The sequence below is a fragment of the Parasteatoda tepidariorum genome, chromosome 10 (assembly GCF_043381705.1).
Source record: "Parasteatoda tepidariorum isolate YZ-2023 chromosome 10, CAS_Ptep_4.0, whole genome shotgun sequence".
Taxonomy (NCBI): Eukaryota; Metazoa; Arthropoda; class Arachnida; order Araneae; family Theridiidae; genus Parasteatoda; species Parasteatoda tepidariorum.
In genome coordinates, this window is record NC_092213.1 from 24,512,997 (window position 1) to 24,534,743 (window position 21,747).

The following is a 21,747-nucleotide window of genomic DNA, read 5'->3' on the forward strand; positions in this document are numbered from 1 at the left end:
ATATATATATATATATATATGCGTGTGTGTGTGTGTGAAAAAGACGTATGGAAAAAAAGGGGAGGGAATAATAAGTAAAAAAATAACAAACAACAGTTTTTAAAAAAAGAAAAAAAAAGGATGCAAGCACTCTGTTTTGCGGATATAATCGTGTGGGCTGATGAAATGATTATATTTTTTTTCTTCCGGTTTTATTAATAAAATTTCATTCTTCTTTTTTTTTTTCTTTAGCTGTTGTTTGTTATTTTTTTACTTATTATTTCCACCCCCCCCTTTTTTTTCATATGTCTATAACTTTTCTTTGCTTTGTTCTACATTTTGATCTTATCTAATGAGTTCTGTTTACTTGCAGCTTAAGCGCAATAACTGAAACTTATTGTTTTCCTTAACTTTCTTCGTGTTTTCTTGTATGTATATATATATATATGGGGCTAACTTCTTATTATGGTTCTGAAATATTTACTTGAATTTAGACTGCCCATGTTAAATAAGTTCATTTATTTAAATTTAAATAGAGTAGCAGTCAGTTAAAACCAACAGTTTTTTTAGATACATAGGCAAACTATTTTTAAAATATTATAAAACAAACATGGCGTTGCTAAAGTACTAAATAATAAGTTTATATTTTATTCCAAATTAAAATTATTTATTTTAAATTTAACAATTGGCGATTAAATGAGAACAAAAATGCCGAATATTAACAGTTGGAATTTCAACAGCTCTGTTTTTATTATTATACCTTAAAACTACATCCAAAAAGACTCATATAAATGGCTCATAAAATAATTTTTCTTAAGAAAATTAAATAAACCATGCTTTTACATTAACTAATGGTGAAATTTTGATTACGAACGTGAAAATCAAAATAAGGAATAAACGTTGAGGTGTTTTGAGGGCTTGCATGAGACGCTCTATATGAAGAAGAAAAAAAATCTTAACGATGAAAACATCTTAAAGATGAAAGAAGAACAAAGATTTAAGAATATGGACAGGCGTGCTGTTCTTATAATCAATAAAACACGTCTTATTTGCATAATAAGATGTTTTCGTTGTTTTATACTTTAAAGTTATTTATTTTCAAGTACATTTTCTGATAGAGTTCCTTCTTTAAGATTTTACGAGTCAATTATAATTATAACACGGAAGCTCATATAACGAAACGACAAATTAGGATTGAGATTTCTTAAGATTATTTTATTCAAATTACAACACGAAAGCTTTTATAATAGAATATCATGTTAGGATTGAATTTTCTTACGATCATTTGATTCAATTAAAATTACTATATCAAAGCTTATATAATGAAATGGCATATTAGGAATGAATTTCCTTATGATTATTCGATTCAATTATAATTACAATATAAAAGCTCATATGAAAGAATGGCATATCAGGATTGAGGTTTCCCTCACTTGATTCAATTCTAAGCACAATATGACATATTATATAACTGAATGGCATAAATAAATTGATTGAGTTTTCTTAAGATTATTCGATTCAATTATAATTATTATACCAAAGCTTATATAATGGAATGGCATATTGGGATTGAATTTCCTTATGATTATTCGATTCAATTATAATTACAATATAAAAGCTCATATGAAGGAATGGCATATCAGGATTGAGGTTTCCCTCACTTGATTCAATTATAAGCACAATATGACATATTATATAATTGAATGGCATAAATAAATAACAAAAGTATCTGAAGAAAGATAAGCAATTTAGATATTTCGGAAGCGCATTCTTTTTAGCATAACTATCAAGATAATGTTTTTATCATAATGAATAAACCTTATTAGTGTTATGCTTACAAGAAACAGCAACGAATTCCAATTGGCAATCTAAAGTATAGTTCGCATTTATTAAATTTACGTCACCCCTCCATTTATAACTCGTATTGACTTAAAAGCAGACAAAAACTTCATGTGTTGTTACTTTTAATTTTACACATACTGCATTAACCTTACTTTCTTGAGATATATTTTTTAAATAAAACAAAAACAATAAGAATGTTCAGTAAAAAAAATTACCATAGATAATCCTTATGAATTTCTCAGAAATAAATCAATATTGTTTGTAAATAATATTTCACATTTAAAATATACAATATGAATATTTTAAAATTCTCAATAATAAGGATTTAAAACTAAGAATTATCTAAATTCCATGTTCAAAAAGTTTTTTTTTGCCAAGAAATTTTAATTTTACCTAAATATTAATTTTAAAAAATTTTTCAGAAGTCATTGGCAACTTTATTCCAACATGCGATGCAGATGGTAGCTACAGCCAAGTACAGTGCCACGGATCAACTGGATACTGTTGGTGCGCTGACAAAGATGGAAACAAACTCACCGAATCTGTCCGAGGAAAACCAAACTGTTAGAAATTGTTTAAACAAACAATTTAATTTCATTTAAAAAATTAATAAAAGATTCAAAATGGTGAATGAACAACTACATTAAAAATATTCAAACATTATTTTTCAAAAAACTAATAATGAAATTAAATGAAGCTGTACAGAAAGTTTGATTATTTACCCAACAGGAGAGCTACGATAAAAAAAACTAAGTAATATTTCATTAAGTTTAAAAAAATCAGTTTCAGAATATAAAGAAAACACGTTTGATCATTTATTCAACAGAAGAGCTACGCTAAAAAAAATTAAGTAATATTTTATTAAGTTTTAAAAAAATCAGTTTCAGAATATAAAGAAAACATGTTTGATCATTTGTCCAACAGAAGAGCTACGCTAAAAAAATTAAGTAATATTTTATTAAGTTTAAAAAAATCAGTTTTAGAATATGAAAAAGTCTGTTTAATAAAAAAAGTTATATAATACTTTATTAAGTTTAAAAAATTTAATTTCAGACTATGAGGAAAGCAGTTCTGATCATTTTTCCAATAGTAGAGCTACGTAAAAAAAAGATTAAGTAACATTTTATTAAGTTTAAAAAAATTAGTTCAGAACGTAAAGAAAGCGTTTGTCTTACAAAAAATATATTTTCACTGAAAATTGCCTTATAAAAATATTCGATCTAATCATTATTGGTTTATAGTTCTGCCTTTAAAACCAGTCATAACATGTTAATTATTCGGAAGTTGGACTACTTTGAAAACATTCCACAGCGTTGAGTGAATTTTTCCTGAGCTTTTAAAAGATTACAAATTAAACTAAATTATTTACAATGAAATGTATAAATAAGGTAAGTGAAGAAATTAAAAGAGAAAAATGCCAGCTTCATAGAGTGTATAGTTATTAACAAAAAATTTTTACTAATGAAAAAAACACCACCTTATTAAAAGATTTGAAAAAAGAAATTATTAAATTTCAATTGAGTATATACAATTAGTTCTGTTTTTAAACACAAAAGTTTAAATGTTGAATCACACAGAATCTATTCAAAAACTAGTGTTAATAAGTCGATTAAAAATAATTAGTGTTAGAATCCTTACAATACATAAAAAGGTTTCAATAAATAGCTCTCCATAATCGACGCATTGCTTCTAACAAGATTTCCAGACACTGCAGGCATTTTTGAAATGTTATTTAAAGCTTTGAATTACCTTCTGTAACTTATTAATTGTCTGAATACGATATTCGTACACAAAAGTTTTCAAGCACAAGAATTATTGGACGAATGGAAAATAATTGAAACCCATGAATCGAGCAAAAAGCGTTTGAATGATAAGACGCGTTGTCATGGTGAAGTTTCCAATCGTTCCGGATGTTAAACCAGAAGTGTTTGAAATTTCTAATAGATGTGGTGTAAAACGAAAACTAAAATAGCATACAGTTCAGTCACACGCATTACATTTTTGTCGATGGCTTATGTTGATGGTTACATAGCTAACCTCTTCTTGCCACTTTGAAAAATGCCGGAATCCGTTCTTAGGCTGAGCATTCCGATAAACAATCATCATTAAAGGCCGCCTTAAACACAGAAAAGTTTCCACAGCGATCTTGCAAAAGTTTCATACAAATTTGACAAAGTTTCATACAATCCTAAGTGTGTTGAGAACAGAAACGATTTTTAGGAAAATTATTTTTTTTTTATAACCGTCGTTGAACAGCCGACCCAATTTAATGGGTTTACGACTACTAATGTTCAACTCCGTAACCTTTTAATTTTGAACCAATCCAGAAGACAAGAAAACTCCTGGATCAGTACCCCCCAGAGGTATTGATTTGTTATGGGAACATGGAGGACTTTGAGACTCGACAGATTTAACGTGCATCAGTCACCATTTACTACACGGGGAGTCTTCGGCCGGCGAGGATCGAACCCACGACCTCTTGGATATGGGCCCAGAGCCCTACCGACCAGGCTATCCCGGCCCTAGGAAAATTATTGTTCTTTTCAGATGACCGGAGATGACTGAGTCATCTTGCATACTAAGGTTACAGCCTTTTTCACAATTCGTACCAGTCTCATCACGCTGCAACGTGCATTCATTTCTTAGTAGAATCTGAGACATCATTCTTCGAACAGGCCCAGATTAATTATTATTCTGGGGAACAAATACAAATTTAAGCAAATACTTGACCTTGCCCAATTTGGGTGAGGAGATTTCGAATCTGAAATTAGTTTTGCTACTAAGGCTACAGATTTTTTTAAAATGACATTTTAATCCATTTTTGTCGAAATATTCAAGTTTGAAAACGATATAACAAGAGATCTCTTAAATGTTTTGACAAACTTCTAGAGGAGTTAGGACACATAGTCAGGATTAAAACTACGTAGAAACTCTTGCCTGGAAATGTCGTCGAACGCGGCTACAGAAGATTAGCAATTATGACCTGTTCAGAAGTACACGAAGAAACAGTTCATAATAGGGAAGAACCCCTAGCAGAGTATGATGGCATGGGTTCTTGTGTACGAAGTAGATTCTACGAAGTAAATTTAATCTATATATATGTTACCGTCAAAGTATGAAACCCCGGCATTGTATAGCATGCCGGATGTTTTTAGGCAAAGTATGAAATATGAGTAGTACTACATACTTTCCCTAGGCATTATACAAAATGCCTAGGCATTATATAAAATGCCTAGGCATTCGATAGAATGCCACATGCTATTTAGGCAAAGTATAAATTAAACGTCCTGGTGAGGTTATTATGTAAATGATGTGCATGTTACTGTGAATGACCGAAATCGGTGGTTGTTGACTTTCAACGGTGAATGTTGACAATCACATAGTCGCTTTGGTGAATGTCCGAAACATTTATTACATCCGATTTGATGTTCATATATTCGTGGATATAATTACATTTATTCGACTTTTTAATACTTACAGACGATAGATTAGAAGAAACATCAGTGTTTGGAGTATCGGGCAAATGTATACCGGGAAATGGCACTTGACCTTAAAAAAACATCAGTGTAGGGTATACTGGGCAAATGTATACCGGGCAGTGGCATTTGACCTTAAAAAAACATCAGTGTAGGATATATCGGGCAAATGTATACCGGGCTATGGCACTTAATTAGACCTTTGGTAAATGTCCGAAATGTATACTAGGTCTAGTGCCACTGCCAGGCATACATTTGCCCGGTATATCCTACACTGATGTTTTTTTTAAGGTCAAGTGCCATTGTCCGGTATACAATTCTCTGATGTTTCTTCTAATCTATCGTCAGTAAGTATTAAATTATCGAATACTAAATGTAATCTATCGTCAGTAAGTATTAAATTATCGAATAAATGTAATCTATCGTCAGTAAGTATTAAAATATCGAATAAATGTAATTATATCCACTAATAAATTAATATCAAATCGGAGAACGTTTTGAATTTGTCATTTTTGAATGACATTTTGACGAATCGGAGATGTATTTTATACTTGGCATTCTATAGAATGACTAGGCAATGTGTGATACTTTGTCGGCTAATTTTAGGCATTCTATACAATGCCGGATTTCATACTTTGCCGGTAACATATATATATATAAAAATGAATGTCTGTCTGTGTATATATGTCGTTTATAGACTTCTAAACCACCCTACAAAAAGCGAAGAAATTTGCCATAAAGATAGTTTCAAGAACGAGGAAGGTCACTGTAAACATTAGAACATTCTGAGCCAAATCGTTCCTGCAGGATGCGTGGAAAACGAAATGGAATTTTCTGATTGGACATTAAACGTTTGCCATTGTTTTAAATTTAGCTGTTAAATGTCCACGTATTTTAAAGATAACATCAGTGATAATTGCTTGCATATAGCTCTGTTTGAACAAAAAATAGTCTATTGCACGTATTTAAATATTTAATTATTTTATATTCGCAATGTCAGATAAATTCAATGAACATTACGTGGTAGCACGCGTAGTTTACGTCATCAAGTTTATACTTTGTCTGATGCTACGCAATTGGGTTTACTATAGCCTACGTCACAGATCGTGTTATTCCTACTAAATTTAACTAGTAAACAGCATTTTCTGCGAACCTGATTTCTAGCAACAAGTAAAAGCATCAAACGAAGTGTCTTGTTATAAGTCGCTACTCGCCAGGTTGGAATTGTATTAGTCTAGTTCCTTTGGAAATAATTTATATTGTTGTTTTACCGAAGTTTTATTCTAGTTTTATTTTAGTAAGCATATTTAAAACTCAGTTTATTAATTAAACTAAAAGGTAAATGTTATTCCTAGTAAGTGGAAGTAGTTGTGCTTTTTTCATATTACACCCAATTTTATTTTCTTTATATTAATTCTTTTAAACTTGTTACTAAAAAAATTACTTATTTGAAATTCACGGTAATGAAATAGAAAAAAAATATTTATGTATTCAAAAGTGAAAACTAATGAGAAAGCGGTACTAATTCGTTAAGGAGAAACATAAAAACTCGACGCCAATGAGGCTTAATTACGCCAATGCTTAATTAAGGTAATATATGCATATAGAAATAAAAGAAATAAGCTATGTACTAGAAAGAAAAAGAAATTGAGTAAAGGTATCTATTTGTTTAGAAGAACCGTAAGAAGTCGTCTTACTATCATAGAGGACAATGATGCTTAATTAATGTTGGTAATATGCATTAATTTAAATTTAAAAAAAGTAACTTCTGTCCTAAAAAGCAAAAACAAGGAGAAAAGCGCTTCGAGTAACCATGAAAAATCTGCATATTATTATTGACACTAATACTCAATTAATATTGATCATGTGTATTAATTGAAATAATATAAAATAAGCTATATACTAAAAAGCCAAACCCATGGAAGAAAGAGTAATGGGAAATTCGCTTAAGAGAACATTCACAGAAGACGCTAAATTCATATGTATCCCTGACGGTAATATGTACTACTGGTAATGTGGTAATTGGCGATTTAGGTTTGATAAGAATTCTACAAGTTTTCCGTAGTTTCAGAATATATTTTTTGCCAGTGGAAGCTAAGAAAGTGTATTAATATTTTAATGAATTAAAATTAAAATAACTTTCTTCCATCACTACTTTTAGTTATTTTAACAGTAAGTTAAAGGTAACATAGAGAAATGGTCATGCTCCAAAATCCTTATAAAGTTCTGTTTTTTTTCTTCTTCTTTTCTTTAAATTAATGCGGCCTTAGCTGGCGTCCACTGACAAATGTGTATAAACTCAAATGTTGAAAGGTTATGTTATAAATACCAAACAGACTTATATAGGTAAAAAATTATTGATATATTTAGTGATTATTAAAGCTCCAGTTTTAATAACTATACTTAGAAAATAAATGTTTTACAGCCCCTCGAAAGGGATATGTACCTGAGAAAATCACTCAGTAGTGGTAAATTTAAACTATCATGAATCGGTATGAATAGCATCATGCCAAGAGATGCTAAATACATTTTATCTTTATTCCATTAGTATGAAATACAAACAAATAGCTCTTCTTACTTCTATAACGTTGCAACATGTAACACTACAACATATAACATTAAGTAAAATGAAAAAATTATTTTAGTTACACTTAGTGGAAGAACCAGGTAAGTGCCATTTTCAGAACGAAAAAAGAACACATGTATCCGAAATATTACATAACCAATTTATTAGAAGGTGTGTCGAATAATTCTTTGCTTTATTTTATTTACCACTGCCTAATCTAAGAGTATAAAAATTAATGTCTCTCTGTGTGTGTGTGTGTGTCCCTTATAGACTCCTAAATCATTCAAACGAAATCGATGAAACTTAACATATAGTTTGAAGCAAGAGGAAGGTCACTGTCGATATTATAGCATTCTACGACGGATCGTTCGAAGGGGATGTGCAGAAAAGGAAATGGAATTTTCTGATTGGTTAAACGCTAATCATTGTCTTAAATTTAAATATAGACAATTCAGTTTTGTCACATAATTTAAGAATAACATCAGTGACAATATCTAGCTTATAGATCTATTTGATAAAAAAATAGCTTATTCTACGAATTTAAATATGGAATTATTTTATATTCGCTATGTCAGATGAATTCAATGAGCAACATAATGTGGTAACACGCGAGGGCTACGTCACCAAATTTATTCTTTTAAATTTGTCTGATACCATGCATTTTTTTCATTTATATTTCTTTTAAAAGAATTTTCTAAAAAAAATTTAATTTAAAATCAACGGTAATTGAATAGAAAAAATTATTTATGTAAAGGCGAAATTAATGGGAATGTTGTATTTATTTGTTTAGGTGAAACGTAAAAAATCGCCACATTATTATTGATGCCAAGGGATGAGAGTAGTTGGAAAGTAAAAAAGAGGAAATTCAGGTTTACAGCTAAAAAGATATATTTTTTTTTAAAAAAAATGTTTTTATATGGATTTGAATGATTGTTTTGAATTCTTAGAATTTTGTGCATTTGCAATGTACCTAAATTAGTAGCGAGCAAAGTGAGCTTGGTTTGCGAAGCAAACCATATAAGATTGCGTAGCAATTTTCGGGTGTGTGGGAGCGTTAGCGATCAGGGGGTGCAGCCCACTAGTTTTAGTTATTTGTCTGTTCTAATGCTCAGATTGTTCTTCACGGCTAGATTACATAAAGTTTAAAATCATCGCATTGTTTCAAGTGTAAGGCACTTAAACTACGGCTTTTTATTTATTTACGGTATTGATAAACTTTTATCATTAAACAATATTCAGAAAAAAAACATGGAAAAAAGTAACCGATTGTGTATTAAATCTAAGTAGCTAATTATATTTTGACACGAAACGTGGCGAATGGTGAATCGTAATTTTCAGGTGCTGTATATTTAGCGTATAAAATGAAATAATCTTTTGGCAATGGTTTGAAATACATTAAAGTGGTTTCATAATGTTATAATACAGCAAACCAAACCAACTCACACATATAACTGAGGAAAACCAAACTGTTAGAAGTAATAAAAATTGGATGTTTTGCTTCAGTGATCGATATAATAAATTTCACTTAACAATTCATTGTGCTTTCTCTTTATATTGTTTAACTTAAAATTGTTCAAATTTATTTGATACAAAAATATCCATTAAAAAGTCATTTCGAAATTGACATTGCAAAAGTAAGACGAATTGACCAATAATTACGAAATAAAATGCATGATATATCTTGAAAAAATAAATAAAATAAACTTCAGGCAATTACAGAAAAAATTAGAGAACAATACAATATTTTACTGTTTCCTATATAAACAATAAAACAACAACAGTTTAATTGAATTGACCTATAATTGTCAAATGAAAGCTCAGATATCAAACAACTCCTCATAATTAAGTCATTATAATTATGTCTGTTTTTAAAACCATAATTACTATAACAGCATAAGCAGAAGAGCACTTTCTAAATTTATTAAAGAAATAAAGATTTTAGTATCATTTTAAGCGTAATCATTTATTAGTTCATTTGCTATATAAACTTCGAAAAAATATTTTTTGAATGAACTGAACAATTGAATAAAACATTAAAAACATTCTCAAGGCTTGGTGGATTTCTGTGAGTGAAATTTCGAATTCAATTTTTTTATTATTTGAACTTATTATTTAAAGTACACTTTAACTAAATTAGTTAAAAATATTTTTGACTTTTATAACTGATTGTTAAGTGCAATGTTTTTCAAAATTAATGAATAATGGTTAAGTAACCGTAAAATAATAATAACAGTGAACCAACCGTAGAATGATAATAATGGTAAACCAACAGGAAAATAATAAAACATTGTAAACCAATCTTAAATTATCCAAACTAAAAACAATGAATTTTGATCTGATTAACTGAAAATTTAACTGTTTTTTTTTCGTTTTTTAGCAATAATATAGCTATTAGACTGAGAGAATCTTTTTCAATGATAAACCTCGATGTAGGTACTTTGAAGCTACTTATATTGAACATTTGTTGCAGCTTTTATGGGATCTTAAATTCAACCATGATTTCGCTCAATACGAACCATGTTGTTGCTGTTGTTACTTATCCCCTTGGTCTAGAGCCCTAGACTAAGTCCAGAAGATCATGTCGCATCAGCAAGTCATAGACAGTCTCTCCATCACTCATCAGTTGCCTCACAGAGGCACCAATGCAATCCAAAAGATGAGATGGAGAAGCGATGGCTGAGCAATGACAATAGGCATAAGTCTTTTCCTTCGCTCTGAAGGTCAAACACTTTATATGGCCGGTCCTAAGTCTTGACAAAGCTGTTTGAGCAAATCTAGGACAAGTGCACTGCAGGAATAATCCGGGACATGCCAATCATGATCTGGTGGGTCCTTCCACGCTGAATTTACCCCAGCTAACTTCAGGGAGTGAACCTCAGACACTAGTAGTTTAGAGAAAGGGGGAGTAATACGAACCGTAGTAAAATATAATCAAGTTTAAGCTGTACGTTAATACTGTCGAACCAAAGCCAGATTAAGATTGCAACGAAGTTGCATGATATTATGGTTCAGCACTCCCCAAAATTTATATTCGTGTATAGATAATATAAGTTCTGAAGTTTACGTCTCCGTTCTTAAAAATTTATATTTTAAAAGGCAAATAAGTTACCAAAAATCAATTCAATGTAATAAATCAAAGTATAAAAATCACTACGGTATTCTCATACTGGTAAAGAAATTCTGGTAAATTTGTCGTTGTTATTTATGCGACTTGACAATACCAGCAAGCCTGCTTGAAATTCAGCTAAATTTTAAGGCCGAGAGTGTATTACTTGTTCAGTGGTGCCATCTGTTTCTAAGAATATGACGTCAGTCCCACACTCGTCATAGCCCGTTTTACAGGGATGACATAATTATAGTCAATTCATTCATCCACACATCTTAATCTGAACCAGAGAATCCCAGATGAATGAATTTATTATGGGAACTTAGAGGACCTTGTGACCCCGATAGATTTAAAGTGCACCAGTCACCATTTCATACATAGGGATTCTTCGTACGGTGGCATACCAACTCGCATTTTAATAAACACGAGCCAAACGTTCTACTGAAAAATATAAATAAGGGAAGAATGCTAGCTTCCATAGACATAAAGTAAGCCAATCCCCAAAGGTTTGGTGCGGTCCCCGTGTATAAAGGAAAAAACAACATTTAAAAGTATGGCAGCAGAAGTTCTTGAAAGGGGTTTGCACCCTCCTGTCCTCCCAACCACTACTGGGGTTGGGGAGGAAAAGAAAAGTTCTCTTTTTATTTATTCTTCGTTTGTTCTGCATTTTTACACTATTGATAAACAGTTATTACCGTATTTATCGTAACGGTGCGTTTATCTGTTCTATATTAAAAAATCACATCGGCAGCAGCTGCTTTGGAAGTTCAACTTAACATTATATTTTGCTTTGCTGTGAAGAAACTGCATTACTTAGAAACGTCAAATTACAAAGGTGTGTTAAAAACTGTACAGAAAGTACTGCGAAATAAAAAAAAAATATTATTTTATATTATTTATATATTACTTTAAAAAAATTAATTAACTGTGAATTTTTCTGGGAAAAAGGGTCCTTTATTTCAAATTTTTATTTTAAAAAAAATTTCAAAATTTTCGAAAGTTATTGCCAATTTATGTGATTTTTCGTGAACTTTTTCAGCTTTAATTTATTTAGATATAAACTAATTTTTTCATTCTTAGAGAAGACTTATAAACTCACACTCGAGCAGATGTTAAACAAAACAAGAAATTTGAGAGAGATTACATGATGCTGGATATAAATCTTAACATTTATAGTGTATAAAGTTTTCAAAATAAAAAAAGAACCTTAATAAGAAGCGATAAAAACCTTTTTCTATTGGAATTGCTATTATAACGATTCAAATGACGTCAACGAGCAAAATAACTTGTTTATTTGTACGTATTTTTACGTATTATTCGTATGTATTTGTACGTATTATTCGTATGTGAATTCTTTAGGTTAAGCTTTTTTTTTCCAAGTTCATATGATTATTCCAGGTAATCGCCTATTTCGTTACCACTAACGCAATGAATTTCACAAATGAGCACACCTGACAAATGAAGTTTCAATATTTGTATAATTTGAAAGCAAAATATTTTTCCTTTTTATAAAAAATATTGACGTTTAAAGACAAAGCGTTTAAAAATTAATTACGATAGTTGGCGAGACGAAAAATCAGAGGCTCAGCTTCCTAGTCTGATAAAAAAAAACTAATTCTATAATAAAACCAAAATATGCAATAATTAAAGATTCATTAGGTATTTTATCCGTTCGTATGATATCGGTTTACCAGAAATTTTGATTTTCAAATTGATAGTTCTTAAAATTATATAAAAACAAAACTGAATTTTTTTAAACCGTATAATTGGTTTACTGCCATGCTTTAGGAGAAAAAGGAAAAAAAATCATTGAAGTTCTTATATATACCTTAGAAGATCTGCTTGACCCCTAGAGTACACTTGACTAATTTTATCTAGTTTTAAACTTTTGGCTTTTAGATTTCCTGATTTTAATATTTGCTTTCCAATACTTTACCTTGTTTTTACCGAGCTCTGGGGACTTTATCCTCTTCTTGGACCAAAATCCTCATCATACGTTGGACATACGAACCGAAGTTTTGGACCTTAGTGAACTTCAGCATCTTCAGTCTTACCTGGTGTCCTTTCCGAATTTTTAGCCTTTTAAAAGAAACTTTGAAATACCTTAGAACATTTTTCATCCAAGAGGCACATTGATTTGAAAAGGGGATACTAGAATTTTTGAACTTTTAGTCGCCTATTTTAATTATTTCATGAATCTTATTTTAGATCTTATATGTTTTTGATGGGATTTTTCCTGTTTTTACCAATTGATGTTTTACCTGACTCTTTATACGTTTTTTAACTACATTTTTGACCCTTTTATTTTTGGTTAATTTTACGCTTTTAGATGTTTTAAGCGATTTGACTTGTTTTTAAGAATTCTGGTTCTCTTCAATATCTCTTTGATCTTTTATTTTAAGCAAGGCAGTTGGACTGGTTCCGGGGTCTTTTCCCTTCCGTGGAAAACTTTTGGTCATTGGTGACCTCTTTTGTGATAGCCATACACCTTGATGTCGTTCTCCGAAATTTTATTTTAGCTTTAACTGTAATTCCCTTTTGGAATTATTATGATTGATTTTTAATTTTATAAATCTCATTGGGGATGCTGAACTATCTGTTCTTGCACAGATACATTTTGCTTTCATTTATCCACTTCGTATTTTTTACTTTCCCACTTGGATTAAAAACTTGATTTATCGTTTTAAATTTACAAACAATCGATATTGTGATATTTTCTAATGTGTATCAATCTTTATTAGTTTTAATTTTACTTTACTGTAATTTTCTAGTGCTTGCTTCTCACGCGGCAACGGGTCAAACTCTTATCCGAAAACTTCTCCGGGGGCTGACAGTGTAACTTCTGATCTGACAGTGTAACTTCTTTGGAGTATCATATTAAAATTGACAAATTTTACCTTAATTATACGAAACACCATGGTCATTAAAAAACCTTAAGTAATTGCTAATTTAACCGAGCGCAATTACCAAAGCGCTCCAATAAAAATCACCTAACTTTTTGGTGACACTAACTCAGTAAATTTTACCATATTCTAGTAATTTTCACCATTTCTTTTTCCTCTGTGCAAGATTTCTACAAATTGGATAATTCGCATTTTGCTCTCCTCCTCCAGTAACTTTCACAATTTATCTTTAATTACTTACTTTTCCAATTTTCTACTTCTTTAGTTATTTTACCCAGAATCAGACAAAGCTGAATAATAGTATTTTAAAGAAAAAAAATTTACGTCTTATTGTCTGCATCTTTTGGTTTCTATTTACAAAGTATATAAAAAGTTTTCTGGATAACTTTTATCGGAAATAGCGAAATAAATCCCTTTACCGATACAAAATGATTTAGAGTGGTTAGTACTTTGCGAATGTATGTGCATATGTCACGTGGTTAATAAATTGCAATGTACTAATCGCTGGAGATCAAGCACAATTTTTTTCAGTATCAGTTATAAGCAGCTTAATAATTAGAAATACCTATTACTTTTTGCAACAAACACGTCTCAAACTTAAATTTAGATCATAATTAATAGAAGGGATATAATTATATAAAATAGTCAAATATAGGTATATAATTATAGAACACCGAAAATAGCCAAAATTTTTCGTTTTCACTATGAAACAAATTTAAATTGAATTATTATCTGTAACCTAAGCAAAGATAATGCACTGTCTCAAAAAGAATAAAATAGATCACGATAAAAAGTACTGTTGCATTCAGGGCTTTTTATCGCATTCAACCCAACCAGTCCTTAAATAATACACTACAGGTACCGACATGCTACAGAGGATTTTTATAACGTTTTTAATCGTTAGATTTTGAGTCTCTAACAATGAAATCTTGCTGTTAAAATTAGGAACACTTTCTGACTGGCTAGAATATGCTTCATTCCAGATAGCAGTACAAATTTAAATAATTTTAAACCGTAAAAAAATTATTCAAATATGATACGACAAGAAGATATACGACATTGTATCAATATCTAAGTTAAAAATGCAGAGAAAACATGGGAAAAATTACAGAATAATGAAGAAAGAGAAGAAAAAATAATTGAAAATAAAAAAATGAAATAATTAAGAAAAATCCGAAAAAAATATTTATGAAAATCTAGAAAATGTTGTATCAATGAAGCCAAAGCAAAATATATCAATACAGTAGTTTAACGAGCACTCAAAAAAAATTTGAAACAAAATAGAATAGAACGCATTAAGTAATAAATATCACGTAAAAACAGACAATAAAATGTAAAGAAAAACAGAACAAAACATAAAACGAATTTTCTTGATATATAATTAAAAAAAACGTCACATGGCCGTGTCAAGCACGCGTTTGATTGTGACGCTAATCAAACAGCAAATATTTGTTACCTTTTTATAGTGATTTGTACATTGCTACAACGATACCAACGTATTCGTTCTGCGAGAACAAAAACAGTTCAACCTTTAGTCCTCTAAAAAGGCATCATTTATAATAAACTGACTAACTCCTCGATTTTTTATTTTTAACTTAATTCTGTAAAAGAAAAAAGTGTAGAAAAAATACCCAAAAGTGACGAACCTGATCAAAATTCTGGAAGCCTATTCTACTTTCGGTCCATCTTTTCCGTGAATGCACTACAAATTCAAATGAACTACTTCTCAAAACTAAGTACATCCAGCTTATCAAAGTAAAACTTACATTTCAGACTTTTTTGATTCATTTCCGAGTTGATAAACGATACAAACGATTTTAGTGTTTTTGATATTGAATGTTTTGCTAGGTTTAAAACTAACAAGATTTAAAATTCGAAAGATAAACCTTGGGAAGAATACTTCCCAACTACAGGATTTTAGAAAGTCCACCTGTGGGAAGCGCAAAACCCGTTGTAGTTTACAGATCTATTATAACGATTGGAACAATAATTCTCACTTCAGTTTTGTGCTGCCATCTATTGTGCAATTGATTGAACAGAATTAGCACATTTGTTTTGAAAGTTTTCCAACTTCCGTGAAATTTATTCCAAGACGCCTGTTTTGATGTAACATTTGTATTGATCAACGCTTCTACTGCAAAAGTGAGTAAATCATTGTTTTTATTGTAATAACACTTTCTTATTTTATGTGTTTTTATTGTAATAACACTTTCTTATTTCATGTGTTTTTATTGTAATAATACTTCTTTATTTTGCGCACATATATGTATATTACATTTTATGCCAGTAACTATGGATGGTGTTTTCTACACTAGGGAACGTTGCAAGCTTGGTACCGCCTAAATTTCCGGGTTACTGTTTCCGTTGAATTTTAAAGCCATTTGGCATCATTGTGTTTTGAGATTCTTGCAAACAATGTATTTTATTACTTATTACTTGTGTTTACAATGCTAAAATACTTGTGTTTACAATGCTAAAAGTGTTAACACTAACGTAAGATGGTGCACAGCTTGCAACAAGAACAAACAGTAATAAACTTCTCAAAATCTAGCAACCATGTCACCTTTTTTAACAATATATCTCTAAATAACTAAAACAAATTTTCACTTCAAACTCACCAGAATTACATAAAAACATTAATATCTTATGAAATACGGCACATTTGAGCTCAGAAATTATCTAATTTATTTCTTTTATTGAAAACAAAATTATCCGCTTGAAAATATCGCCTCGCAGAATAACAAGTAGTAAGCAGCTGCAAACTTTCTAACCGGAACTAGAGTAGGCATACAGCTCGAGATTGTTATTGTTTTCATTTCCACTGAAAACACTATCCTTATGTGTAATATTAAAAATAAATAATCGGTGGAATGTAAAAGTGCTTAAAACATAAAAATTGTACAAAAACATATAATTCGGCTAAATGATCAATGTTTCCTTAAATGCTATATTTGTTTAGCTCCTTAAATGTTAGTTTGAGTTGTTAATAATGCATAAAACGCTGTGAAAGAAATTCAAAAGAAAAATAAATGAACCACGAAAAGGTTAAGCATATCAAAGACATTTATAAGATCGGAATCGAAGAGAATTTAGAATGATGATTTTGAATACAGTTGAGTAAATCGATAGAATCAATAGAAATTAGCTTCGTTACGCATTAAACAGTCCGTGATTCGCATAATATTTTCAGGAGCTATTAGACCATTCCTGAAAATTAATAGCCACTCATCTTGTGGCCGCTATTCTTTGTGGCCACTCATCTTGACCTGTAGATGGCGTATCTGGCAAACAATTACCAATAAAGAATAAATTATCCTTCTTTGACATTTAAAGAAACTGATCATTTATATGGATTGTTTGTGAATTTTGAAAAATCGCTTTTATTTAATGTCAATAATTATTGATTTGCATTTAGGATACCGACTAAAAATTCATGAATTACAGGGGTTGCAAAAAAATAAAGGAAGCACTTTATATTAAATCATTTTTCACATTTATAAAGAAATACTAGAATAATTATTAGAAAAATTTGGAAACGCTTAGGTCATGTGATTTCTCAAACATATCAATAAAGTTAAAAGCTGTTAGAGGTTTCAGACATCAGCAATAAATTAGCATTTATAGTAAGAAAGCGTATGCCCAAAAAATGGGTTTTAAATAAAAATGCCTATATCTTTGTGAATAATTAAGCTAGGCTTGAGAAAATTTGGTGCAGTTATTGTATAGGTTAAGGATTTTAATATCCATCCCCCCCCCCCCCAAANCAAATATGGTAGGTATGCTCGAAGAAACAGCTCGACACCGCGACAGCCCTCCCCCTCAGGAGAGGAGGGGCAGTTCAGAACCGGCATACGCACAGGGGGAGTGGCCCTGTGGCATTTATTTAAAACCAAAAATTTACTTTCAAAACAATGGCAACAGGCACATTGGAAATTTGTATACAAATAAGTTTTCTTGTACAGATAAAATAGTTGGATCGAAGGACCCTTATATAAATTTTAAAATACAAAAGGAAAATTTTATAACAAGTATATAATATACGGAAGCTAGAATAGAGATACCATAAAATAGTACTTTAAAACCAGTGAGCTCTGAAGATACTACTGTAGAATTGAAAAAATTTCCACTGGGATGTGAGCCAGAGCCGGCAGTATTTGAGAAAGGTCAAGATGATAAAATGATGATGGTTCATGGAATAAGATCAATAAAATCAAAATTGGTGATAAAATGGGCAAGTATAAAATGTTAAAAAGTGATAAGATTAAATAAAAGATTGTTTAAAACAATTAAAAAGTTTAAAATTAAATAGTTTAAAGTAGTTGTTGTATATAATAACCTACATAATTAATAAATTACAATTTTATCGTTATGCTGTTTGGCATAGGGTGTTCAAAAAATATTCTTTTTCGTTCGTAATTTAGTGCTGGTCCTTCAGAGCTCTAAAATCTTTAAATTTTATTTTTATGTATGATAAATCGCATGACTTAGACAAGAAGAAAATTAATCTTAGACTATGTCAACCTTCATCGATCAAAAGGTACCTCGATGATTTAAGTTAACGTGTATTATATACTAGTGATTTGGTATTTAATATTTGTAGTGGTAGTTACGCCATATTACTCCCCTTCCAGAATTTTATCTGTGATAGAATTCGATGAACACATTCCACTAGTTGATTCAAGCTGTTTTTTTATTTATATCAATTTTTGCTCTTTATATTTTCATCTTTTTTTATTTTTTTGTGTATAGCATTTCGCTCATTCTTTCTTTCAATATTGTTTATTATCGGGAGACTTTATTTACTTCACCGGATATATTTTTTTTCTTTGAGCAGTATATTTTTAAGCAAATCAACTGTTTAATGTGGGATGTTCATATCACGTTCACAGGTCATCTCTGAGGGGAACTAATTATCGACAATGTCAACCTTCATCTATCAAAAGGTACCTCGAGATGGATTCAAGTTAACATGTCTTATATCCTAGTGATTTGGTATTTAATATTTGTAGTGGTAGTTACGCTACAGACTCTTCGAATGTTTTAGAATAATCCTCCCAGTATTTCTTGAGAAATATGAAAAAATGTGTTAGTATAGAAGTGTTTCCATTATTTTGTTCCACACCTGCATTTCGTGCTTTGAAGTTTTCTTCTTCTATCAAAATATGGTTCCTATAATCGTAATTTCTCAACAATAAAATTAATCTTATTTTTTCAGAGGAAAATAAATATGAAGTTCATCATTATTTTGTTTTTGTTCTTATGCCTCATTTCTGTTGTATTTGGCCACAAAAAATGCGACAAACATCGAAAAAAACAAATGAAAAGGAGGGAAAAGGGTACGTACATAGTTTTTTATATTTACCATGTTATGCATATACTTACCATTTAAACAGTTTCCTAAAAATGCTTTATTTTACAATTATAAAAATAACGTACTTGAAAACCCTCATGCGAACGATACGTGTAGACTTTAGTTTTTTTTTTAAAATTCTAACAATAATTTTAGAGGTTTACAAATAGACAGATTAATCAAAAAATACTGTCTAAGAGGTGATGAATATAAAAAAATTCTAAGATTAATTTCAGTGGCTTACAAATATACAGGTTAATAAAAAAGTCCGTCTAAGAGGGAACGAATATAAAAAATTCCAAGATTAATTTCAGTGGTTTACAAATATACAGATTGTTCAAAAAAGACTGTCTAATAGGGGACGAATATAAAAAAAATTCTGAGATTAATTTCAGTGGTTTACAAATACAGATTAATGAAAGGAGAGTCTAACAGAGGGCGAATATAAAAGAATGCGTCGTACAATGCCAGCCCAGAAACGCCATGTGAAAGGAGTGGGTGGGCTCTGTGTAGGGCAGTAAAAGTATGCCGGAAGCTCTTCTTATGATTTTATACAGCATTCACCGCTGAAGAGCATACAGATGTATGGAGTTGCGAATGAAAGTGGGAAAGCAACGTAAAGGTTGTACAGGAAACGATTTTCCAACAAAGAAATACCTAAACGTCAAACTTTAGGTGATTGCACCTCACAGATAGATTCAGCTATCATTACCAACACACATAAGGTTCAAACCCGGTGAGGACAGTGCCGGTAGAAGTCTGACGTAAGATTGAGCACAATCCTTCCATAAGCACGGGAACTACACTGAGGTGACAAAAGTCATTGGATATTTCGTAATATCATGGCGGACCTCCTTTAGCTCCTCAAAGTGCTGCAACTCGACTTAGTATAAAATCAACAAGTAGTTAGAAGTCTCTTGCAAGAATATTCAACCATGCAACCTAACTAGATCTCCAAGGTCTCGAAAGTTCAAGAACTGACCTTTCGATTATATCCCGTAAAAATTCGATGAGATTCATGTTGTTAGATCTTTGTTGTCAAATCATTCGCTGGATCTGCCCTGAATGGTCTTCAAACCTGTCGTGAAAAAGTAATGCTGCTGTGTCATGGCGCATCGTTATCCATTAAAATCCCATTGTTGTTTAAGTACATGAAATCCACGATTGACTGCAAGTTGCCTCCAAGTACCTGAATAGAATCATTTTCAATCCACTGATCAGTGTGATTGGACCATACGGCTCAGTCCTTACCATGAAAACCAATAAGGAACCACAACCAGAATAATACATGCATTACATTGTTGCCACGTTGATATCATGTATTCGTGGTTTCTGCATCACATTCTAACTCTCCCTCCTGCTCTTACCAGCTGAAATCATTTACTCTGAGTTCTTCTAAATTCGTCATCTCCAACACCTTTAAATTTTTTCCACGCATTTTTGGATCAACCTATATGGTGAAATAAAAAGCAATGATTTTATTTTACTATAAATTTTCTTAGTTATTTTTTCCCGTGGTACGAATCAAATAGTAATAGAAAACAGCCACATTCGTATTGTATTTTAGAAATATAAAATAGCTCTAACAGTACCGTTTTTTCTCTTTTCTCAAAATTTAATAATTTATAATAATCAATTTTTATTAAAACAAACAAACGGAGCTTAGAAAAATAAAGTCATTTTAAACATATTTATTTCTTCTTTTTTTATTGTTCCAACTATTCGACTTCAATAAATTTGTTTTTTTTCATCAATTAATTGAAACGACGGGCTGAGCTATGATTCAAAAGTTCGAAAAAAGTTTTTTAGAGTGGTTTAATAAAAATCAAAAAATCAAACAGTTAGGTCTTTAGATTGAAATCGTTGAAACAAAATGTATTTATTTTTCTAACATAAAAATTAAAATCACAAAAGTAGATCGAGCTATCCTATTGCTTACACATGAAGTGATTCAGAGAAATCAAATTTAAAAGAATCATGAAAACTTAAAACTTTAAGGACTTCCAAATTTGTTTTCAAATTAGATGCTACAAAATACTGTTTCTGTCCTCAATTTTAGTTTACTAATTAATGCAATTTGATCTTTTCAGGATTAATTGGCAACTTCATTCCAGATTGTGATGAAAAAGGTCATTACAAACAAGTTCAGTGCAATGAAGCAACTGGATTCTGTTGGTGCGTCGACAAAAAAGGACACAAAACTACTAAAACTGTCCTCCGAGAACAACCTAACTGTCCAAAAAGTTAAAAACTCTATGTTTTTTTAAAAGAGAATTTATTCGACTCGAGTTCCTGTTTTCAAATTGTGATTCAAAATGTATTCTAAAACTCTTCATTCTTCATAGAAATGTGATAAATTTATACTTGTTGAAATAAATAATTTAGATGAAACTAGATAAATCGCTAGAGATTCTGACAAAGAAAAAATTCTTGAAATTATGTAATTTGCTATCTTGTAATCTTAATTTGAACTTTTATTTCAATACATGAGCTGTTAAAATGAAATTTCAAATCGATATATATAT

General features: G+C 30.5%; 1 protein-coding gene and 2 long non-coding RNA genes across 5 annotated transcripts in view; 2 read left to right on the forward strand and 1 right to left on the reverse strand.

Moving 5' to 3' along the window:
- LOC139426663 (uncharacterized) overlaps nt 1-15,657 on the reverse strand; it is a 24,639-nt gene extending 8,982 nt beyond the window's left edge. Inside the window, exon 1 of the long non-coding RNA XR_011637890.1 lies at nt 15,519-15,657. This is a non-coding gene — a long non-coding RNA (uncharacterized lncRNA). The remainder of the gene's footprint in view (nt 1-15,518) is intronic.
- The window catches only part of LOC107453267 (U20-hexatoxin-Hi1a), a 51,362-nt gene that overhangs the window by 18,901 nt on the left and 10,714 nt on the right, over nt 1-21,747 (forward strand). For 2 of the 3 annotated variants that reach the window (XM_071186284.1, XM_071186285.1), the window contains exon 3: nt 2,244-2,452. The exons of the other annotated variant lie outside the window; for it this stretch is intronic. In XM_071186284.1, the coding sequence (XP_071042385.1) occupies nt 2,244-2,389 (146 nt within the window). In that variant the 3' untranslated portion in view covers nt 2,390-2,452. Of the gene's footprint in view, nt 1-2,243; nt 2,453-21,747 lie in introns of those variants that run through there. 3 annotated transcript variants of the gene reach the window in all.
- On the forward strand, nt 15,797-21,613 carry LOC107453268 (uncharacterized). The gene is made up of 3 exons (XR_001585304.3): nt 15,797-16,014; nt 19,088-19,208; nt 21,313-21,613. It is a non-coding gene; the product is annotated as an uncharacterized lncRNA (long non-coding RNA).